Source organism: Mauremys reevesii, linkage group 24 (genome assembly GCF_016161935.1).
Source record: "Mauremys reevesii isolate NIE-2019 linkage group 24, ASM1616193v1, whole genome shotgun sequence".
Classification (NCBI taxonomy): domain Eukaryota; kingdom Metazoa; phylum Chordata; order Testudines; family Geoemydidae; genus Mauremys; species Mauremys reevesii.
Genome location: NC_052646.1, coordinates 20,699,914 through 20,720,912, shown reverse-complemented (window position 1 = coordinate 20,720,912; position 20,999 = coordinate 20,699,914). Strand labels below are relative to the sequence as shown.

The following is a 20,999-nucleotide window of genomic DNA, read 5'->3' as shown; positions in this document are numbered from 1 at the left end:
CCCTGGCCTACGACAGTCTGTGGGCTTGGCTACACTGGAGAGTTGCAGCGCCGGTGTAAACAGTGATTAATCTTACTACGCTGTAACTGACCTCCGGAATTTTCCCATAATGCTTTTAACTAAATTACTCTCTTTGTTTTGTTATGATGCCTCTTTGTTTTGTTGTGAACTCGGGGCTCTGGGAGCTGCTTATCTAAAAAACAAACACAGCTCCTGTTTGCTGTGAATGAGGCAGGCAGGGGGATGAATGTCTACAGCTAGTGTTTGCTTGAGGAGAGAAACAGCACCGCGTGGGGGTGGGGGGGGAAAGGGAGTCTGTCGGAGCAACTGCTTATCTGGTCTGCAGGCTATTTGCATTTAAGAGTGAATGAGGGGTCGAGGAAATGGTCAGATTTTGCAGGGCAGGGAGCTGACACAGAATTTGCAAGGCAGGCTTTGCAAGGCAGGGAGCTGACACACAATGTTGGCTCCAAAAATCCACTCTCTCTCTCCCCCACTCCGTCACACTCCACTCCACCCCACCCCCCTCTTTTGAAAAGCACGTTGCAGCCACTTGAACGCTGGGATAGCTGCCCATAATGCACCACTCCCAACATGACTGCTTGCATAAACATCTGTTAGTCTATAAGGTGCCACAGGATTCTTTGCCACTCCCAACAGCGCTGCAAATGTGCACACACCAGCGCTTTCCCTACACAGCTGTAACTCCCAGCGCTGCACAGCTGCAAGTGTAGCCATGGCCTCAGTTGCAAAAAGCTCCCTGGAGGTGGAGGCCTGAAATCTGTCAATCAGTTCTTATCTCTCGTGCGTTCTGCTCTGAGAAACAGCGTCTGATACTCGGCGAGGCAGGAGGTTTCTGAGTCGCTCAAGGTGATCGGGAGATACCGAGCTGAAGAGCCGATGAAGCTGATCATGCTGATAGCTACGGCTTCCTTTCTGAGGCCTTTGCTGGGGGATCAGGGCGCCGGGTGTGACCCACCTGCTCGGAGCCGGTGGCGCTGATGTGCATGGTGCTGCCAATTTCATCTCGCAGGCCGGCGTTCGCAGAGCTCCTGCCTTGCGGCCCGGCGAGCACCTGTACCCGGTGCGTGGGCGACACGGCCCAGAGGTGGGGCAAACCGGAGCCAGGTGGGGTGACGGAGACCCTCTCTAGGGGCCCGAATGCGAGGGAGATTGATGTTTTGGGGCAGTGGCTAGAATCCTGGTCTGCCCATCACCGTGGCCTCTGGGGACCTCGCAGTTTTTAACACATTGATCCTAGCCACCCTCCCTGCCCCCCGTGGGGCTGTTATCTCCAAATTGGTGGTGGGGAAACTGATGCACAGAGCACCTCTTGCCCGAGGGACTGCATAGCGAGGGTTGGAACCCAGGTGTGCTGGGTCCCAGTCCTTCCTCTCGGCTGGATTTGGGCCCTGATTCAAGCTGCATTGGGGGATGATCCCAAGGGACCATTCCAGCCTAGGAACTATTGAAGGACTTGTGGTAAAGGGGCTGGGTTGGGACCCCGGCCAACAGGGTTCAATTCCTAACCCTGACATTGACTTGCTGGGCGTCCTTGCTTCAGGTCCTCTCTGTGCCTCAGTTTCCCATCTGTAAAGTTGGGCGTCATCATCCTTCCCTATGTAGTATGTGCTTCAGGACAGGGAGTGTGTCTGGCCTGACTGGGGCGCCAAGCCCGGTCCAGGGGGGTTCGTGTAGTGCCCAGCGTGCTGGGGGCCCAGATCAGAAGTGATGCCCCCTAGAGGGGAAAGTCCCCATGTCTCGTTCCCCACCCAGCTGGGGATCTGGCCCCACTGACGCTAAAAGAAACATTTTCCTTAAATAGAGCAGGACAGGGACGTTAAGGCAGCCACTGACGCAGGCAATCGGACCCCCAAAGAAACAGAGCTAGACCCCTTTAAACACAGCTACAATCCTTTTATTAATGAGCCTTTAAACCCTTCCCTGGGAATTCCCGGCCCCCTTCCCATGGCGAGAGTTGAGTCTCTGAAACTATTTACATTGGGAAGGGCAGCTGCAGCCGTGCCAGCTGGGAGAATGATTCAGGGATGCCTCACCCGCAGGCTCCAGGGCATGTGCTGAGCTGAGAGGTCAGGAAGGGGAATATTGCACAGTGAGGGGGTGTAATTGGGCCAGAGGTTTTAGGTAGCAGGGACACCAGGGTGGATGGGCCCATAGGTCTGATCTGGGTGGGGGGTCAGGGAGAAGGTGGGATATCGGGCTGGATGGGCCTGTGGGGCTGATCTGGGCTAGTCCCTATCGCCCCAGTGGGGCCGTGAGGAACTCATTGACCCCTCTGCTCCCTTAGCACTGTCCCATCCTTCTCTGAGCTGTGCCACCTGGGCAGGTGGAAGGATGGGAAGCTGTGCTGGGACCCCCACTACTGGGGCTAAATACCCAGCGGGCGAGATGGTGGGTGGGGATGAGCCCCTCAGTGCCCTTTCCTTCCCATTGTTGTGCCCTGGCCACCGTGTGCCGGCGGCCATCTTGTTGCGCCATCTTCCACAACCAGCCTCGTGTGTGTGTGTGCGCACGCGTGTGTGTGTGTGGGGAGGAGGCATAGACTGTGGGTCCCAATGCTGAGGCCCAGCAAGCTGTTAGAAGCCTGAGTTGCCTTTGGCGCCATGGCAACGGGACCCACCACCCTGTTGGTCGGAGACAAAATGGCTGACCCAGAATAATGGCAAGATGACTGCTGCATGTAGTACTGTATTTGCTTTGGAGCAGCCTTGGGACTTTTCCCTGGGGAATGAAGACCAAGCAGTGGCCACCTTCCCTAGACAGATGTCAACTAGTGTTGCATAAAGAAACAAGATGGCTGCCCAGTGTTGGCAGATAACACGAAAGCTCGTGGCAAAACATGCGCCTGGGTGAGATGAAGAAGGGATGGGATCCGCTCAAGCGAACAGAAAATGGCGGCCGTCACAGCCCTCCCCAGACTGGGGTCAAACTAGGCCATGTAGAAACAAGATGGCCGCCATGCGCAGGCTGAAGAGAAGCCTGAATTTGCTGCGCTGCTATAAGAATGTGGCCTGCGCTATGGGAAGGCAACATGTGGGAATTTGTTCTAGTGGGCAGGGGTAGTATGGCTCTTCCCCCTCCGTATTGTTCCCCCCCCCACACACTTAAAAAACAAGCTGGCCACTGCAAGTAGGCAAAACTAGGCCACATGCAACCAAGATGGCTGCCTTGTGCAGGCTGAAGGAAGCCTGGATTTGTGGTGGTGCCACGAGAAGGGCTCCCTGATGGTAAAAAAAAACCTGTGGATACTTTGTGTGAAGGGGACACCCACAAAAGATGCCCTAGAGGGACATCAAGCCACGGCACTTCCAGACCAAGATGGCTGCTACGGGGAGGCTGAAGGGAAGGCCAGGTGTCGTGAGAACGGGGCTCTGACGCACAGAGATGCAACCTGCAAACTTAGCCCCGCCTGGCGGCGCCACAGGGCCGACCTGGCCTGCCATCAAGAGTGCTGCTCAACTAAGAAGATGGCTGCCGTGCATAGGCCGAAGCCAGGCTGGAGTTGAAGAAGTCAGGGGGAGGCTGGCCAACGGAGCGGGGATGGGGGCAATGGGGGGTGAATGGGTGGGGGGCGTCTCGTGCCATTTCCCCTCCCGGGTGCCCCCTTCACAGGAGCAAGGCGGACCCGAGCAAGACCAGCCAGGCTGAGGCGCTCAGCCCCGCCGCTCCCCCCTTCCCGCCGCTCGGCAGCTTGACGCCTGGGTTGTTTCGCCGCTCGCCCGCCGTGGTGATGTGGTGGTCGTCCCGGATGAGGTCTTCGTGGTTCTCGTGGTCCTCATGATCCTCGTGATCCTCATGGTGCCCGTGGTCCGGCGGCAGGGGCGTGGCAGCGGCCGTGACCCTGGCGGCGGCAGTGACTGTGGTGGCGGCAGCGACCATGGCGGTGACCGTGGCAGTGGCCGTGGCATTGGCTGTGGCGTTGGCCCCATGGCCGGGCATGACCTCCAGCGGGGGGATTTTGGGGGCGAAGAAGGTCTTGTTGGCCAGGTCCTCGTTGCAGAGGTGGCCGGAGCAGCAGGAGCCCACCAGGTTGACGGCTGCACTGCCCCTCGCCTCCTTGGTGCAGTCCTTGTTCTGCACGCAGCCCTTGAGGGGGCGGCTCAGTGAGAAGTTGCCTGGGGGAGACGGGACGGGGGAGAGTCAGGGGAGGGCCGTGGCACTGGGGGTGCTGTGCTGCAGGGAGCAGGGTGAGGGTCCTCTCCTGGCAGGGTAGAGGCCCTCCCCAGGCCGTCAGTGCTGGCCCCAATGCACCAGTAGGGGGTGCTGTGCTGTGTCAGCAGGGTAGGGGCCCTCCCCAGGCCGTTGGTGCTGACCCCAATGTGCCACTAGGGGGTGCTGTGCTGTAGGGAGTGGGGGTCCCCTCCCCTGGCTGTCAATGCTGGCCCCGATGCAACACTAGGGGGCGCTGTGCTCAGTGCTGGGTTTACAATGGCGCCAATGGCTCCATGCTCGAAAGGGGCCCCGGCTGCTCCGCTTGCACTGCGCCCCAAGACCCCACTGGCTCCCCCTGCCCGCCCCCTGCTCCTCTCCGCCCCCTGGCTCCACCCCCTGCTTCTCTCTTCGCCCTGGCCCCACCCCCTGCTCCTCTCCGCCCCCTGGCCCCCACCCCCTGCTCCTCTCCGCCCCCTGGCCCCACCCCCTGCTCCTCTCTGCCCCCTGGCTGGACCCCAGGGCACCTCCGGCTCCAGGCAGTCTCTGCTTCCCACCATCTGTGGGCCCCACCTGGCTCCCCAGAGCTGAGTTGCCTGGGACTGGGGCAAAAGCCCGGCCAGTCTCAGCCAGTTGCAGATGGGGGAGGGAGGACAGTGGGGGGGGCTTGGCTGGGCCCCTCCAGGCAGGTGGGTCCTGAGGGAGCCCAGTGGGGCTGATCACACCACTCCCGAGGGGCCGGAGCGATTCCCGGCCCCAGGCCCAGCCCGGCTCAGCCCGGCTGACACAGTCACCTCCCAGCAGGGCCGGTGAGTGCGGCCGGGAGGCAGCGGGTGGGGAGTGGGTCTCTGGGGGGTGCTGGGCTGTGGGGCGGGGGGGGAGGATCTGTGTGTGTTGGGGCACTTGGGTGTGGGGTTTGGTGGGCTGTTGTGGGGCTGGGGGTGCAGGGCAGGGGTGGGGTGCAGGGTGCTGTGTGTGTGTGTGGGGGGGGGTAGTGGGCATAGTGGGTCCGGGGGGCTCTGGCCATAGGGAATTGCGGGGGTGTCCCGGTGGGGGGGGGGCTGTGTGGCACGGCATGGACCCGCCCCCAAGGGAAGGGGCAGGCTGGCAGCACAGGGCTGGCTGGGCCAGTGTGTGTCAGGCGGCTGCCGTCTGTAACCAGTGTCCTGGGCTGGGCTGGGCTGGGGGGATCGGGGCCGCCCCACACCAGGCCCCATTGCCCCATGGGGGCCCACAAGTAGGTGTGATGCCAGTTCCACAAAAGGTTAATCCGGCCCTGGCTGTGCCGTAGGGAGTGTGTGTGGGGCGAAGGGGGGCCCTCTCCTGGCTGTGCTGTAGGGAGTGCGGGGGGTGGGGGGGTCCTCCCCTGGCTGTTGATGCTGGCCCCATGCACCACTAGGGGGCGCTGTGCTGTAGGGAGCGGGGGACCGTCCCCTGGCAGTCAGGGCTGGCCCCATGCACCACTAGGGGGCGCTGTGCTGTAGGGAGCGGGGGACCGTCCCCTGGCAGTCAGGGCTGGCCCCATGCACCACAAGGGGGCGCTGTGCTGTAGCACAGGCTGCCTTTCCGGGAGTGGGGGGATGCAAAGCCAGAGCACGATTTGCAAAGATCTGCCAGGCCCTTGGCCCCCCGTCGGGGCGCGAACCCCGGTGTCCCAGCCAGCCTGCCGCCGTAGTGATTGCACCCGGCTCCCCTGAGCCGCCCTGGCTTCCCGCCCAAACCGGCTCCCCACGGTGGCCAAACAGCTGCCGCGCTTTGCCCCAGAGGGGGCTGCCTCTGAGTGTCCCGGCCGGGCCTCACCGACTCTCATGGTGACGTTGCCGTGGAAGCAGCCCTGGTACCCGTCGTAGCACTTCACCACCGTGGCGTTGCCGGGGGAGCAGGCCTCGTTGCCTTGGCAGCTGTAGCACTCCAGCCCGTTGGGCACCCGGGCGCTCTCGTTCCCTGGCGACCGGACAAAGGGGGGGCAGTTAGAGAGGAGGAGGTGGGGGTCGGCCCCTCCCTGCCCCCCCTCCCCCCGGTGGGGCACTTACCCATCGGCTGCAGCGCCATGGCCCGGATGTCCAGCCGGGAATTGCAGCGGCTGCTGTTGCAGTTGTGCACCTGGGAGAAGGCGAAGATGCCGTGCAGGTCCACGCCCTTGTCGTTGGTGCCCGGTCTGCCCAGGCCGCAGCCCTTCTCGCCCACCAGGAACTGCCCGTGGCCTGGGGAGACAGCCGGGAGGTGAGCGAGCCGGCAGAGAACCCAGGCGTCCTGGTTCCCAGCTTCCCCCCTCACCCGCAGCCCTATCTCCCCTCCCAGAACTGGAGACGGAATCCAGCCCCCCTGCTCTAACCCACTAGATCCTACCTGACGTCCCTCCCAGAGCTGGGGAGAGAACCCAGGAGTCCTGGCTCCGAGCCCCCTTGCTCTAACCACTAAATTCCCCTTCCCTCCCAGAGCCAGGGAGAGAACCCAGGTGTCCTGGCTCCCAGCTTCCCCTGGAGACAGAACCCAGCCCCCCCCACTCTAACCACTAGACCCCACTACCCTCCCAGAGCTGGGGATAGAACCCAGGCGTCCTGGCTCCCAGCCCTCGCCCCGAGGGCTCACTCACTCCATTTCACGGCTGCCACGGTTTCCATGCACAGTTGGGTGTTGTCAGGACACGAGATCGTCTTCATCTTCTCGGGGCTGCAGCCGCCGTCGCTGCGCTCCACACAGCTGTGGCACTCCAGGGCCGTGGCTCCTGCATGGGGGGAAGGAATCTCTGTGAAACCTGGCGTGGCTGGCACGCCCGTGGGGGGACCTGCCTGGGCCTGTCCCCGGCGGTGGGGGGACCCCTAATCTCTCAAAGGCGGGTGACGTTTGTGCGTTTCCCCAGGTAATTTTGCACGGCTGTTTGCACGGCTCCCTCTCCTCTTTGCACGGATTCTCACCTGCTTTTGCGTGCAGATTTGCACCCTTCCCTCACTTTTGCACTTTTCCATGTGAAATTGCACGTTGCCCTGTGTAATTCCGTCTGTACAATGTTCACCTTTCCCTTGTAATGTTGCATGTCAAATGACACGGAGCCATGACAATCAACATGGGACCACGTGAAAGTGAATATGCAAATTTGCAAGGAAAGGTGAAAATTAGCATGTCAAATTACACGGAAATATGACAATTGACATGTTATTTTTCACCTTTCCCTTGCAACTTTGCCTGTTAATTTTTATGTTGTCCCATGTCAATTTGCATGTCAATTTGCACGTCATCTTATATGCCAATTTTCACCTTTCCCACATAACTTGGCATGTCAATTTGGACCCTTTCCGGGGTAACACGTTTCCCTGTAATTTTACGTCAATTGTCCCCTTTCCTCTCCTCGTGGATTGTTCCCCAAACTCCTGCTTCTTAAACGTGCCAGTGGGTGTGTCCACATTTAATGCCGCTGCGCATCTTCAGAGACATTCGGTGGCACGTGTCCTCTCCCCTGTTGCACCAGTTTGAACACACTAGAAGTGCGCTCCCTTTCCCACCGCTCTGGACTCCCCCACCCCCGGCTCTGTACATTCGCACAGGGGTGACCCACCTCCCCACCCTCGTTGCGTTATTTCAAGGGTACATTTGCAGAGATTTGCAGCCTTTCCCCTCCTCTTTGCACCGTTTTCTCCAGGCGTTCCCACGGACACTTGCACGGGGGGGTTCTTTGCACCATTTGTCTGGGAACTTGCACTTGCATTTTCACCTCTGTTTTGCACCGTTTCTCACCGACCTCCCTCTTCACCTCCCTCCTCCGGTGGGTGGCTGTGTCAGCTCCAGGATGGGGGTGACCCCACCCCGGGGTGAGGCTGGCGTCCCTGGGAGAAGTCCTCCCATTTGGCACGATGCCCCAGACCCATTCCAGGTGGAGCGACCTGTCCCAGCATGCACGGCACCTCTGCCCCCAGCCCCAATCCCGTGGCCCTAACGGCTCCCCACTCCCATTCCAGCACGGGGAGCGGAGTCAGTACCCTGCCCCCAGAACTGTGGTGAGCTGGGGGGTCCCCTCGCCAGGAGATCCTAGTGGGGAAAGGCCCTGTGCCCGACTCCTTGCCCCCCTGAGCCAGCCCACCACTCTGGGACTGGATGGGAGCCGGCGCCCCCTAGAGGGGAAAGCCCCCTGCCCCATTCCCCACCAGCCAGCCCCCCCGATGCCATCACTCAGTCATTCTCTCGAAGGAGCCGGGTTTCCCTGCCAGATGCAGCTGAGATGAAAACACCCCATCAATCTGCCCCGGGCCCGCTCGACCCCTCCAACCTGGGCGGGGCGGACCCATGGCCCGGCCCCGGGTGAGCTCCCTGGCCCCATACCTTGGAGGAGCAGTGTGGCCGCCAGCAGGAGAAGGGCACCGGCTCTCGGGGGGCAGGGGGCTCCCATGGCTGCGTCTGCCTGGACCAAGCGGGTTCTCTCGGCTCCCGGCAGCTTCCACGCGACTCCAGCTGCCAGTGCCAAGCTAAGATGATAAATAAGAGGAGGCAGACGGGGCGGGATGTCCCCGCCTCCCCCTTGCGCGTCCCACCCTCCCTGGCTTTGGTGTGGGGCCCCAGGCCGGCGATTATTCACGTTGCCTCCCCAGCGCCAAGCCCCGGCGCGTCGGTACCAGGGCGGTGGCTCTCCCAGGAACCGGCCCGGCTGGTCGGAGGAGCGGGCGACGCCTTGGCAGGGCGGCTTCGACGCCGGGGGCTCAGCGCAGGGCGGGAGCAGGAGCCCGGAGGGGCTGGAGAGGCCCCCAGCAATGGCAAGGGGTGAGTGCCCCCAACCAGCTCCCCATGGCGCGGTGCCCTGTGCCCAGACCCCTGCCCTGCTCCCCGGGGCTGTATCGCTGCCCGAGGGCGCTGAGGTCAGTGCCTGGCCCCTGGCATGAGCTGGCACCGAGGGCCCAGCCTCAGCCCTGGCCCGGAGGAGTCATGAAACACGCAGCCAACATGGGGGCTCATATGTGTGGCAACCAGCCCCCTAGACAGCCGGTCTAGTGGTTAGAGCAGGGGGGCTGGGAGCCAGCACTCCTGGGTTCTCTTTCCAGCTCTGGAAGGGGAGTGGAGTCTGGTGGTTAGAGCGGGGGGCTGGGTTCTGTCTCCAGGTCTGGGAGGGGGAAGTTGGGAGCCAGGACACCTGGGTTCTCTCCCTGGCTCTGGGAGGGGAGGGGAATCTAGTGGTTAGAGCAAGGGGGCTAGGAGCCAAGACTCCTGGGGTCTCTTCCGGCTCAAGGAGGGGAGCAGGGTCTGGTGGTAAGAGCAGGCGGGGTGGGTTGGCAGCCAGGACTCCTGGGTTCTCTCCCCGGCTCTGGGAAGGAAGAGGTTTTGATGGGTGTGTGGGCAGGGCCGCCCAGAGGATTCAGGGGGCCTGGGCTCTTCGGCGGCGGGGGGTTCCCGCTTCGGCGGTAATTCAGTGGTGGGGGGTCCTTCTGCTCTGGGACCCGCAACCAAAGTGCCCCGAAGACCCAGCACTTCGGCGGTGGGTCCCGCTTCGGTGGTAATTCGGCGGCGGGGGGTCCTTCTGCCCTGGAAGGCCCCCCTGCCACCGAATTGCTGCCGAAGACCCAGAGCAGAAGAAGCTCCGGGGGCCGGGACCCCGCGAGAGTTTTCCGGGGCCCCCAGAGTGAGTGAAGGACCCTGCTCCAGGGGCCCCGAAAAACTCTGGTGGGGGCCCCTGCAGGGCCCGGGGCAGATTGCCCCCCCTGCCCCCGGGCGGCCCTGTGTGTGGGAGGGGTGCTGTGGGGGGCGCTGGGTCGCTCTGCCCACCCTGCAGCGCAGCCCCCACCCAGGACCCCGATCCCAGCCTGGGGGGACCCCGAGGCTGCTCTGGCCCAGCAGGAGGTAGCTGGGGGAGGGGAGGAACAGGCTCGACATCCAGGAAATTGGGGTGCAGCTGGGAACCGACCCCCAAGTCCAGACATGCAGCTGCCCCTCCCTTGTCTCACCCGCTCCAGGGCGAGTCCTTCCCTTCCCCAGAGCCGGTACCAGGCAGCGCCTGAGTCACTGGGGCCAGGGTGTGGGGAGCACTGGGCCCCCCTTGTCCCAGGCCCAGGAAACAGAGACACACCCAGGGAAAGACTCACAGGGAGGGGGTGGGACAGGAGGCCCTTCCCCTCTAGGGGGCGCCAGCCCCATCTGGCTCCGGGGCGGGGACAGCACCGTGAATCTACAGCCCTCCGAGGTTGGGAGGGCTGGGAGCCAGGACTCCTGGCTTCTCTCCTGACTCGCGGGGGAGTGGAGTGGGAGTGGAGTCCAGTGGTTAGCGCAGGGGGGCAGGACTCCTGGGTTCTCTCCCTGGCTCTGGGAGGGGAGTGGGGTCTGGTGGTTAGAGCAGGTGGGGCTGGGAGCCAGGACTCCTGGGTTCTCTCCCTGACTCTGGGGGGGAGGGGGAGTCTAGTGGTTAGCGCAGGGGGGGCAGGACTACTAGGTTCTGTCCCTGGCTCTGACAGGGGAGTGGGGTCTGGTGGTTAGAGTGGGGGGTGGCCGGGAGCCAGGACTCCTGGGTTCTCTCCCCAGCTCTGGGAGGGGAGTGGGGACTGGTGGTTAGAGCGGGGGGCTGGGAGCCAGGATTCCTGGGTCTCTCCCAGCTCTGGGAGAGTGGGGGCTGGTGGTTGGGAGGGGGGGGAGCCAGGACTCCTGGGTTCTCTCCCCAGCTCTGGGAGGGGAGCGGGGTCTAGTGGTTAGAGCGGGGGGGGGGGCTGGGAGCCAGGACTCCTGGGTTCTATTCCGCCGCCTGCCTCGCGTGCGCTTTGCATTACGTGCAGAGGGCTGGTTTCCACCAGGGCACTCAGCCGGGTTCCCCAGGGGCTGGACGTGCCCCGTTGGGATGGCAGTGGGTGGCTTTCCCCCAGCTGCTGGCGCCAGGCGGCAGGGCCGGCCTTACGGATGGGCACTGATGGCGACTGCTGCTCGGGGAGCCCGGGCAGGAAACGGGCACCTGGGCTCACTTCACCCGCCGGCCCTACCCGGAGGACGAGCTCTTCCTAATGAGAACATAAGAACGGCCGGACTGGGTCAGCCCAAAGGTCCATCCAGCCCAGTGTCCTGTCTGCCGACAGTGGCCCGTGCCAGGCGCCCCAGAGGGAGTGAACAGAACCGGGAATCAGGTGATCTATCCCCTGTCGCCCATTCCCAGCTTCTGGCAAACAGAGGCTGTGGACCCCATCCCTGCCCAGCCTGGCTAATAGCCACCGATGGACCCGTCCTCCGTGAACTTATCTTGTTCGTTTTGAACCCTGTTATAGTCTTGGCCTTCACAACATCCCCTGGCAGGGAGTTCCCCAGGTTAACCGTGTGTTGTATGAAGAAATACGGCCTTTTCTTTGTTTTGTTCTTGTGTTATGACAAGGAGTAAACACCACGTCCGTGTCTACTTTCTCCACACCTGTCAGGATTTTATAGCCCTCTCTCATATCCCCCCGTAGGCGTCTCTTTTCCAAGCTGAAAAGTCCCAGTCTTATGAATCTCTTCTCATACGGAAGCCGTTCCACCCCCCGAATCATTTTTGTTGCCCTTTTCTGAACCGTTTCGAATTCCAATCGATCTTTGTTGAGATGGGGCGACCACATCCCCACCACGTCCCCTTCCCGGAGCTCTCCCTGTGGGGTGGGGGTGGGCAGCGCCGCGGCCCAGGCGAGGGGGCTGGCGCCAGCTCACAGAGCCGACCAGGGGCGACGCCGGGCGATCTCTAGCAAGGAGGGGGCCAGTTCCCCTCAGCTGGCCCTGCCCGGAGCGGACTGGGCTCTCGTGCAGACTTGGCTCCGAGGGTCCCAGGGCATCTGAGACTTAGGGGGGACGTCAGGGTCTCTTGGTGGCTGCCGAGGCCTTGCAAATTCAGTGCAGGCCATGTCATGTGGCGTGAGCGCCCTCTAGGGGCGAAAGGTGGTCAGTACTCCAGGCAGTACCCCAGGTCTATCCCAGCTCTGGGAGGGGAGTGGGGGCTAGTGGTTAGAGCAGGGGGGCTGGGAGCCAGGACTCCTGGGTTCTCTCCCCGGCTCTGGGAGGGGAGTGGGGGCTGGTGGTTAGAGCAGGGGGGGCTGGGAGCCAGGACTCCTGGGTTCTCTCCCTGGCTCTGGGAGGGGAGTGGGGTCTAATGGTTAGAGCAGGGGGGCTGGGAGCCAGGACTCCTGGGTTCTCTCCCTGGCTCTGGGAGGGGAGTGGGGGCTGGTGGTTAGAGCAGGGGGGGCTGGGAGCCAGGACTCCTGGGTTCTCTCCCTGGCTCTGGGAGGGCAGTGGGGGCTGGTGGTTAGAGCAGGGGTGGGAGCCAGGACTCCTGGGTTCTCTCCTGGCTCTGGGGAGGCAGTGGGGGCTGGTGGTCACAGCAGGGGGTTGGGAGCCAGGCGTCCTGGGTTCTCTCCCGGCTCTGGGAGGGAGTGGGGGCTGGTGGTCAGAGCAGGAGGGCTGGGAGCAGGACTCCTGGGTTCTCTCCTGGCTCTGGGAGGAGTGGGGCTGGTGGTTAGAGCAGGGGCGGGGAGCCAGGACTCCTGGGTTCTCTCCCTGGCTCTGGGAGGGCAGTGGGGGCTGGTGGTTAGAGCAGAGGGGCTGGGAGCAGGACTCCTGGGTTCTCTCCCTGGCTCTGGGAGCGGGGTGGGGGCTGGTGGTCACAGCAGGGGGTTGGGAGCAGGACTCCTGGGTTCCCTCCCTGGCTCTGGGAGCGGGGTGGGGGCTGGTGGTCACAGCAGGGGGTTGGGAGCCAGGACTCCTGGGTTCTCTCCCTGGCTCTGGGAGGGCAGTGGGGGCTGGTGGTCAGAGCAGGGGGGGCTGGGAGCAGGACTCCTGGGTTCTCTCCCCGGCTCTGGGAGGGGGGTGGGGGCTGGCGCTCAGAGCAGGGGGCTGGGAGCAGGACTCCTGGGTTCTGTCCCGGTTTGCATGGGGCGGGAGGGGATTTCTGGCCGAGGGGCGGCCGGCGGGGAGGGGACGCGGGGCTCTGGGCTGTGCCAGGCCCAGCTGTCTGGCTGTTGGTGCCAACGCAGGAGCGGCTCTTGGGCAATGTCCGGTCATGCGGGCTCCTTCGGGGAGCGGCCGCCAGGGGCAGCCCGGGGCAGCCCGGGGGTCCGGAGCTGGGCGCCCAGCACAGAGGAGCCCTTGGAGCATCGCTGAGCCCCAGCCCAGGTACCTGCCCCTGCCCCCCAGGCAGGAGGGCTGGAGCGGGCCCCCCCCGGGTAGGGGGAGAAGGGCTCCGGGAAGCGCCCGGTGCGGCCCCCTTGCCCCAGGGATGGGCCCCAACCGGGGCCTCTGCTGCTCCCAAGGGCCCCTCTGGGCTGCAGGCGTCTGTGGGGCGCCCCACACCTCCTGGCTCGTGGGGCTCGGGCTGGGGGAGCCTGGCAGCGCTCGGAGGGGCCGGGAGCCTCCAGCCTCGAGCCAGACCCCGGCCCCCCCCGCGCTGGTTGCACCCGCCCCCAGGGGCCCAATGTCTGGGGCCGCCCCCCTGCAGCTCCCCACTGCCTCTGCTCAGCCGGCTCCCAACTGCGGCCGCCGGGTCCTAGTGCCCACCCACCCTGCAGGCAGGGCAGCCTGACCTCCCCCCCCAGACCCGTCCCTTTTCCGGCGGGACCCTCCCCCCGCCCCAGGCAGCTCCATCCCCCACCCCCAGGGAGGCTACAGTGAAGGGCAGCAGGAGGGGAGGAGGCACCCACGTGATGCCAGCCCCCCCCCCGTGGGGTTCCTGGACCTGGGAGGGGCCCTAGGAGCACGAGCAGTGACAGTGGTGGGGGTGAGTGTGGTGCAGGGGAGAAGGGGGTCCCTCCCCCAGAGCTCACTGCTGCTGGTGGGGAGAGGGCTGGGGGGAGTCCTCCTCTCTGGCCTGTCTGCACCCCAAACTCCTCATCCCAGCCCCACCCCAGAGCCCACCCCCGAGCCAGAGCCCTCACCACCCCACACCCCAACCCTCTGTCCTAGCCCTGAGCCCCCCCACACCCCAACCCCCCAGCCAGAGCCCTCACCCCCCCACAGCCCAACCCTCAGTCCTAGCCCTGAGCCCCCACACCCCAACCCAACCCTCTGTCCTAGCCTGAGCCCCCACACCCCAACCCCCAGCCAGAGCCCTCACCCCCACAGCCCAACCTCTGTCCTAGCCCTGAGCCCCCACACCCCAACCCCAGCCAGAGCCCTCACCCCCACAGCCCAACCTCTGTCCTAGCCCTGAGGCCCCCACCCCAACCCCCCAGCCAGAGCCCTCACCCCCCCACAGCCCAACCCTCTGTCCTAGCCCTGAGCCCCCAACCCCAACCCCAGCCAGAGCCCTCACCCCCACAGCCCAACCTCTGTCCTAGCCCTGAGCCCCACCCCACCCCAACCCCCAGCCAGAGCCCTCACCCCCACACCCCAACCTCTGTCCTAGCCTGAGCCCCCACACCCCAACCCCAGCCAGAGCCCTCACCCCCACACCCCAACCTCTGTCCTAGCCCTGAGCCCTCCCACACCCCAACCCCAGCCAGAGCCCTCACCCCCCCACACCCCAACCCACTGTCCTTGCCCAGAGCCCCACCCACACCCCAACCCCCAGCCCCAGCCAGAGCCCTCACCCCACACCCCAACCCTCTGTCCTTGCCCTGAGCCCCGCCCCCACCCCAACCCCAGCCAGAGCCCTCACCCCACACCCCAACCTCTGTCCTAGCCCTGAGCCCTCCCACACCCCAACCCCAGCCCCAGCCAGAGCCCTCACCCCCACACCCCAACCTCTGCCCCAGCCCTGAGCCCTCCTCCTCCCACACCCCAACCCCCCAGCCCCACCCAGAGCCCTCACACTTTTACATGATTAAATGGATATATTGGCTTACAAGGCAGGTGGGGCGGGACTTGGATCTGTTCTGGGCACCACCAAAAATTATACAAACCTGCCACCCCTGCCCTGCTCTACCGCAGCCCTGGGGTCCCCCCCCCATCGCTATCCCGGGGTCTAGCTCCATGGCCCCTGTCACAAGGGGAAAGGGAGGGGACCAGCCCTCCAGGCCAGAGGCACCAAACCCTCTCCCCTGGAAGGGGTTAAGGAGCTCAGGGAACCTGGCGGCACCTGACCCAAAGGACCAATAAGGGGCCAAGATACTTTCAAAGGGGGGGGGGTGGTTGTGCTCTTTGTTGGGGAGTGGGTCGCTCTTGGCATTAAGAGGGACCCGACACCGACCCAGGCTCTGCAGATCTTTCTGCCCCTGTGCGCAGCGGCCAGGCCAGGCCAGGCGGGTTCGTTTCACTTTGTTTTCTCGACTTGGGAATGTGGCTCTGCTGGAGGGAGGTTTCGCCCTGCTTTGCTGTAAGGCTGGAGGGCTCCTCTGGGCTCCGTGGATCTGACCCCCCTGTACAGTTATTTCCATCCTGATTTCACTGAGATGATTTTTACCTTTTTCTTTAATTAAAATTCGCCTCTTAAGAACCTGATTGGTTTTGCAATGTCTTAGATCCAAGGGGTTTGGATCTGTGGTCACCAGGACTAACTGGCGAGGGGAAGGACTCTCCAGCCTACCCAGGAAAAGGGGGTAAGGACTTGGGGGGGGGATTAGTCTCCAATCTGCCCAGGAAGGGGGGGGGTTAGGGACTTGGGAAATATTTGGGGGAAGGCAGAGTTCCATGTGGCCCCCCCCCTACGATTCGGAACACGCTTGGTGGTAGTAGCTCCCTGTTAACCTAAGCTGGTAAATAAGCTTAGGGGGCTTTCATGCGGGTCCCCACATCTGTACCCCAGAGTTCAGAGTGGGGAGGGAACATTGACAGCACCATCCTTCCTTCCCCGAGTACCTCTCTCTCTCCCCATACACCCCCTCTGTCTGTCTAGCCAGCCCCAGGCACCCCCGTCTGTCTGTCTGTCTGTCTAGCCAGCCCCAGGCACCCCCCTCTGTCTGTCTGTCTGTCTGTCTAGCCAGCCCCATGCACCCCCCTCTGTCTGTCTAGCCAGCCCCATGCACCCCCCTCGGTCTCTCTCTGTCTCTTTCTGACGTGGTTCCCACACGACCCTGTTGCTGTCCCGTCCCTGGGGCTGTGCCGCTGGCTGTGCCCACGTCTGCCCCTGCCCAGCAGCGGTGGCGGGGGAGACTGTTCAGCACTAGCTGGGAACAAGGGGGGGGGCATCACGGGGACGTATCAGCCCGGGTCAGACCAGGGGCCCATCTAGTCTGGTGTCGGGGCTCAGTGGGGCCAGCCCCAGTGGTGTTACCTGCACGCATTGGGGGACCCACCTTTCCCCAGGCCATGGGGCTCCGGGTGTAACTAACCTGTCAGTGTCACACGCCCCCCAATCCGTGGGGCTCCGGGTGTAACTAACCTGTCAGTGTCACCCCCCCCCAATCCGTGGGGCTCCGGGTGTGACTAACCTGTCAGTGTCAGCACCCCCCCAATCCGTGGGGCTCCGGGTGTAACTAACCTGGTCAGTGTCACACCGCCCCCCCAATCCGTGGGGCTCCGGGTGTAACTAACCTGTCAGTGTCACCCGCCCCAATCCGTGGGGCTCCGGGTGTAACTAACCTGGTCAGTGTCACACCCCCCCCCAATCCGTGGGGCTCCGGGTGTAACTAACCTGTCAGTGTCACCCCCCCCCCAATCCGTGGGGCTCCGGGTGTAACTAACCTGTCAGTGTCACCCGCCCCCCCAATCCGTGGGGCTCCGGGTGTAACTAACCTGTCAGTGTCACCTCCCCCCAATCCATGGGGCTCCGGGTGTAACTAACCTGGTCAGTGTCACCCCCCCCAATCCGTGGGGCTCCGGGTGTAACTAACCTGTCAGTGTCACCCCCCCAATCCGTGGGGCTCCGGGTGTAACTAACCTGGTCAGTATCAGCACCCGCCCCCAATCTGTGGGGCTCCGGGTGTAACTAACCTGGTCAGTATCAGCACCCCCCCCAATCCGTGGGGCTCTGGGTGTAACTAACCTGTCAGCGTCACCCCCCCCCAATCCGTGGGGCTCCGGGTGTAACTAACCTGTCAGTGTCACCCCAATCCGTGGGGCCCGGTGTAACTAACCTGTCAGTGTCACCCCCCCCCAAATCCGTGGGGCTCCGGGTGTAACTAACCTGTCAGTGTCACCCCCCCCCCCCAATCCGTGGGGCTCCGGGGGTAACTAACCTGTCAGTGTCACCCCCCCCCATCCGGGGGGCTCTGGGTGTAACTAACCTGTCAGTGTCACCCCCCCCCCAATCCGTAGGGCTCCGGGTTTGTGCTACTTCTGCGGGTGTGCGGGGCCTTTCCGCAGGGAACGAGCCTCCCCCAGGAATATCCCCCGTAACCTCCATTCAGTAACAATCGCCAGAGCCAGGCTGCAGCCGCCCAGTCCCACTCGCCGGCCAGGATCCGGAGCGGGTCCAGCCGGGGGCTCCGGCGTCTGCCCGGCGTCGCTGGCAGCTCTGAGCTTGGGGCTGGGGCCTGGAGCCGGTTCCCCAAGACCTTCCTTTTGGACCCGTTTCCGCGGCACCGCGGTTTGACTAGCCAGGCCTGACAGAGTAACGCTGCTCAGCCCAGCCTACCCCACCCCCAGTGAACTCACCCCCAGCCACATGAATTATGTAACAGGCAGAAACAATCAAAGAACCAGGCCGAGACCAGACAGCCAAACCACAGGGAAGTGGGGAGGATACAGATCAAACGATGCAGAAATGAAGATTTCACACCCCAGCTCCTGAGACCTGGTTTCTTGCCAGACAGGAGCTACCAAGCGACGTTTTCTGTAAGCAGGTTAAGCTCAGTTTCTGTGGCTGGCGATAGTGGGGGGCATTGGGACGGGTCCCCTTCTCACCAGCCGGATCTGACGTTGTTTTAATGTAATGTGGGTGGAAAGCGAGGAGGCGACTTCCTGCTTCTCAGCTCATGGCTGCCGCTCGGCTGCTCGCTGAACCTGGCTGCAGGCGAAGGCCGGAGCCTAACAGTGGGGGCAGAGGAAGGTGCAAGAGGCAGGATAAGCTGCCCGAGGGAGCTGTTCCTTCCTGACCCTTGTGAGGGCGGGGAGCTCGCAGCCTGGAGCATGGGGGTGACAGTTGTTCTAATCCACCCCAGAGCAGTGGGTCTCAAACTTTTGTACTGGTGACTCCTTTCACATCGCAAGCCTCTGAGTGCGACCCCCCCCCTTATAAATTTTATATATTTAACACCATTATAAATGCTGGAGGCAAAGCAGGGTTTGGGGTGGAGGCCGACAGCTCGCGACCCCCAGTAATAACCTCGTGACCCCCGGAGGGGTCCTGACCCCCAGTTTGAGAACCCCTGCCCTATAGGAACCCTGGATTCTCCCATTGGCTGTACAGACCCCCCCTGCTCCCCGTGAGCGCTTCTCAAGCCTAGGACCTCGGCAAGGTCCTGTAGCAGTGAGTTCCACAGGATAATTTTGCATCGGTAACTATATGTCGGCTAATATTTACCTATCGTTATCATGAGAAGCAGCAGTGGGACTGATATGGCACCGATGCGCCCCACGCTTGGATCAGGGCCCCCCCAGTGTGCCAGGTGCTGCAGACACCAACGTTTTCAGTGGGGCAGGACTCGGGGGCTGTATCCCTGGCTCTGGGAGGGGAGTGGTTTAGTGAGCTAGAAGGGCTGGGAGGCAGGACGCCTGGGTTCTATCCCCAGCTCTGGGAGGGGAACGGGGTCTAGTGGGTTGGAGCGGGGGATGTTTGGGAGCCAGGACTCCTGGGTCCTTCACTCACAGAGAGGCCTAATCCAATGTTAACCCTTTCCCTGCAGAACACTGACGAGTGTCCAAGAAAATGCACCCCAGTGATTCCAGGCAGGTCCTGAAGGGGGCGCTGCTCTGCTCCCTGCTCGCAGCTCTGCTGCTCCAAGGTACTGACACATCTCCACAGAGTCCAGTCCAGCGGGGTCCTGTGTTTACTGGTGGGGGCATGGGCTGGGACCAGGACGCCTGGGTTCTCTCCCCGGCTCTGGGAGGGGGGTGGGGGCTGGTGGGTTAGAGCAGGGGGGGGCTGGGAGCCAGGACTCCTGGGTTCTCTCCCCGGCTCTGGGAGGGAAGTGGGGCTGGTGGGTTAGAGCAGGGGGGGCTGGGAGCCAGGACTCCTGGGTTCTCTCCCCGGCTCTGGGAGGGGAGTGGGGGCTTGTGGGTTAGAGCAGTGGGGCTGGGAGCCAGGACTCCTGGGTTCTTGTCCTGCTTCTGGGAGGGGAGTGGGGGCTGGTGGGTTAGAGCAGGGGGGGCTGGGAGCCAGGACTCCTGGGTTCTCTCCCCGGCTCCGGGAGGGGAGTGGGGTCTGGTGGTTAGAGTGGGGCGGGGAGCCAGGACTCCTGGGTTCTGTCCCATCCTCTCCCCTCTCCTCTCTCCCAGTGGCCGTCGGGCTGGAGTGCTACAGCTACAGGGGCACCTTCATGGGCAGCTTCTCCCTGGGCGAGGTGCCCAAGGTTACCTGCGGGCCAGCGCAGAACGTCTGTGCCGAGGGGCTGATCGTCCTGAGCATCGGTAACGCTGCCCGGAGAGCTGGGCATCCCGGGACTGCGCCACTCCCCGAGGGATCATCAGGGGGCTGAGCCGGGAGGGGGCAGGATACCGGGCTAGATGGGGCCATGGGCTGATCTGGGCCGGGGGGGGACACCGGGCATGATGTGTCTGTGGGGCTGATCCTGGGGGGAGCAGATATCAGGGTGGCTGGGCCCATGGGGCTGATCCTGGGGCGGAGGGGCGGGATATCAGGGTGGCCGGGGATGAGCTGGGGGACGAGCTGGGGGATATCAGGGTGGCCAGGGGATGAGCTGGGGGATATCAGGGTGGCCGGGGACGAGCTGGGGGATGAGCTGGGGGATATCAGGGTGGCCGGGGATTAGCTGGGGATGAGCTGGGGGATATCAGGTGGCCGGGGACGAGCTGGGGATATCGGGGTGGCCGGGGGGATGAGCTGTGGAACTCCCTGCTGCCCCTTCACTCTCCCGCGGGGGGTCCCGTCTCCCAGGGGGCCCGCGGATGCTGGTGCTGATGAAGAAGGGCTGCCACACGGCGCCGTCTCGGGACCTCTCCGGCATCAGCGAGGGGCCGTATCTCCCCAACTACTATCACACCCGCTTCTGCAACACCAGCCTCTGTAACCACCGGCACCGGGACAACAGCCACATCCCGGCCTTTCCCACAGGTACCAGCCTCATCCTGCGGGGGGCGCCGGGTCCCATCCGGCCCCAGGCAGGGACTGGCTGGCTCAGGGGGGCGGGAATGGGGCAGGGGCCTGTCCCCTCTCGGGGGCGCCAGGTCCCATCCGGCCCCAGGGCAGGGCCTGGCTGGCTCAGGGGGGTGGGGAATGGGGCAGGGGCCTGTCCCCTCTGGGGGGCGCCGGGTCCCATCCAGCCCCAGGCGGGGACTGGCTGGCTCAGGGGGGCGGGAATGGGGCAGGGCCCTGTCCCCTCTAGGGGGCGCCGGGTCCCATCCGGCCCCAGGGCGGGACTGGCTGGCTCAGGGGGGCGGGAATGGGGCAGGGCCCTGTCCCCTCTAGGGGGCGCCGGGTCCCATCTGGCCCCAGGCAGGGACTGGCTGACTCAGGGGGCACCAGACCCGATCCCACCCACAGGTATTTGGGGTGCTCTGTGTGAACTGATTTTCTGGGTCTCAGCTCAAGTCCTAATGGGTTTCTCCCCCCGCCCCTTCGAGCCCTGTCTGATGCGCTTGGGTTTCTGCATCTCCCCTCGTCCCGCCGCCCCCCCACTCTGTCTAGGTCTGGGGGGCTGGTTCCTCACCCCTTTCCCTTCCCCCCCCCCGCAGCACCCCCAGACAACACCTCCAGAAGCCTCCTGTGCTACACCTGCATTGGGACCACCCCGGAGAGCTGCTCCCCGCGCCGCGCCCAGCAGAGCCAGTGCCGTGCCGACACCCCGCTGTGCTACGAGGGGACAGGCACGGCCACCATCGGTAGGGACGGGCGGCCTTGGAGCTGCCGGGTGGGG

The 20,999-nt window shown here is 63.9% G+C and overlaps 2 protein-coding genes across 9 annotated transcripts in view; one reads left to right on the top strand and one right to left on the bottom strand.

The window, feature by feature from the left end:
* Window positions 1-1,910: 1,910 nt before the first annotated feature.
* LOC120390671 (ly6/PLAUR domain-containing protein 3-like) lies at window positions 1,911-8,611 on the bottom strand. Its single transcript, XM_039513446.1, has 5 exons — window positions 8,488-8,611; window positions 6,767-6,898; window positions 6,204-6,374; window positions 5,971-6,114; window positions 1,911-4,136 (listed from the first exon to the last, which is right to left on the bottom strand). Exons 1-5 carry the CDS (start codon window positions 8,552-8,554, stop codon window positions 3,628-3,630), a joined length of 1,023 nt encoding a protein of 340 aa, XP_039369380.1. The 5' UTR covers window positions 8,555-8,611; the 3' UTR covers window positions 1,911-3,627.
* A 4,532-nt stretch (window positions 8,612-13,143) lies between these two features.
* LOC120390672 (ly6/PLAUR domain-containing protein 5-like) overlaps window positions 13,144-20,999 on the top strand; it is a 12,207-nt gene continuing 4,351 nt past the window's right edge. For 2 of the 8 annotated variants that reach the window (XM_039513454.1, XM_039513447.1), the window contains exons 1-5: window positions 13,144-13,263; window positions 18,810-18,908; window positions 19,402-19,533; window positions 20,021-20,197; window positions 20,818-20,964. In XM_039513454.1, coding sequence (XP_039369388.1) covers window positions 18,833-18,908; window positions 19,402-19,533; window positions 20,021-20,197; window positions 20,818-20,964 — 532 coding nt within the window. In that variant the 5' untranslated portion in view covers window positions 13,144-13,263; window positions 18,810-18,832. Of the gene's footprint in view, window positions 13,264-13,847; window positions 13,865-15,230; window positions 15,331-15,537; window positions 15,624-17,645; window positions 17,800-18,809; window positions 18,909-19,401; window positions 19,534-20,020; window positions 20,198-20,817; window positions 20,965-20,999 lie in introns of those variants that run through there. The other 6 variants (XM_039513448.1, XM_039513451.1, XM_039513449.1 and 3 more) reach the window with 6 other exon arrangements.

What these genes read in the sequence shown, in the direction of transcription:
- LOC120390671 (XM_039513446.1), bottom strand. Translation starts at nt 8,554, where the DNA reads ATGGGAGCCCCCTGCCCCCCGAGAGCCGGTGCCCTTCTCCTGCTGGCG. An exon ending in GGCCACACTGCTCCTCCAAG is followed by an intron (nt 6,899 to 8,487) that starts GTATGGGGCCAG and finishes CCCCCCATGCAG; the next exon opens with GAGCCACGGCCCTGGAGTGC. An exon ending in CATGGCGCTGCAGCCGATGG is followed by an intron (nt 6,115 to 6,203) that starts GTAAGTGCCCCA and finishes TCCGGTCGCCAG; the next exon opens with GGAACGAGAGCGCCCGGGTG.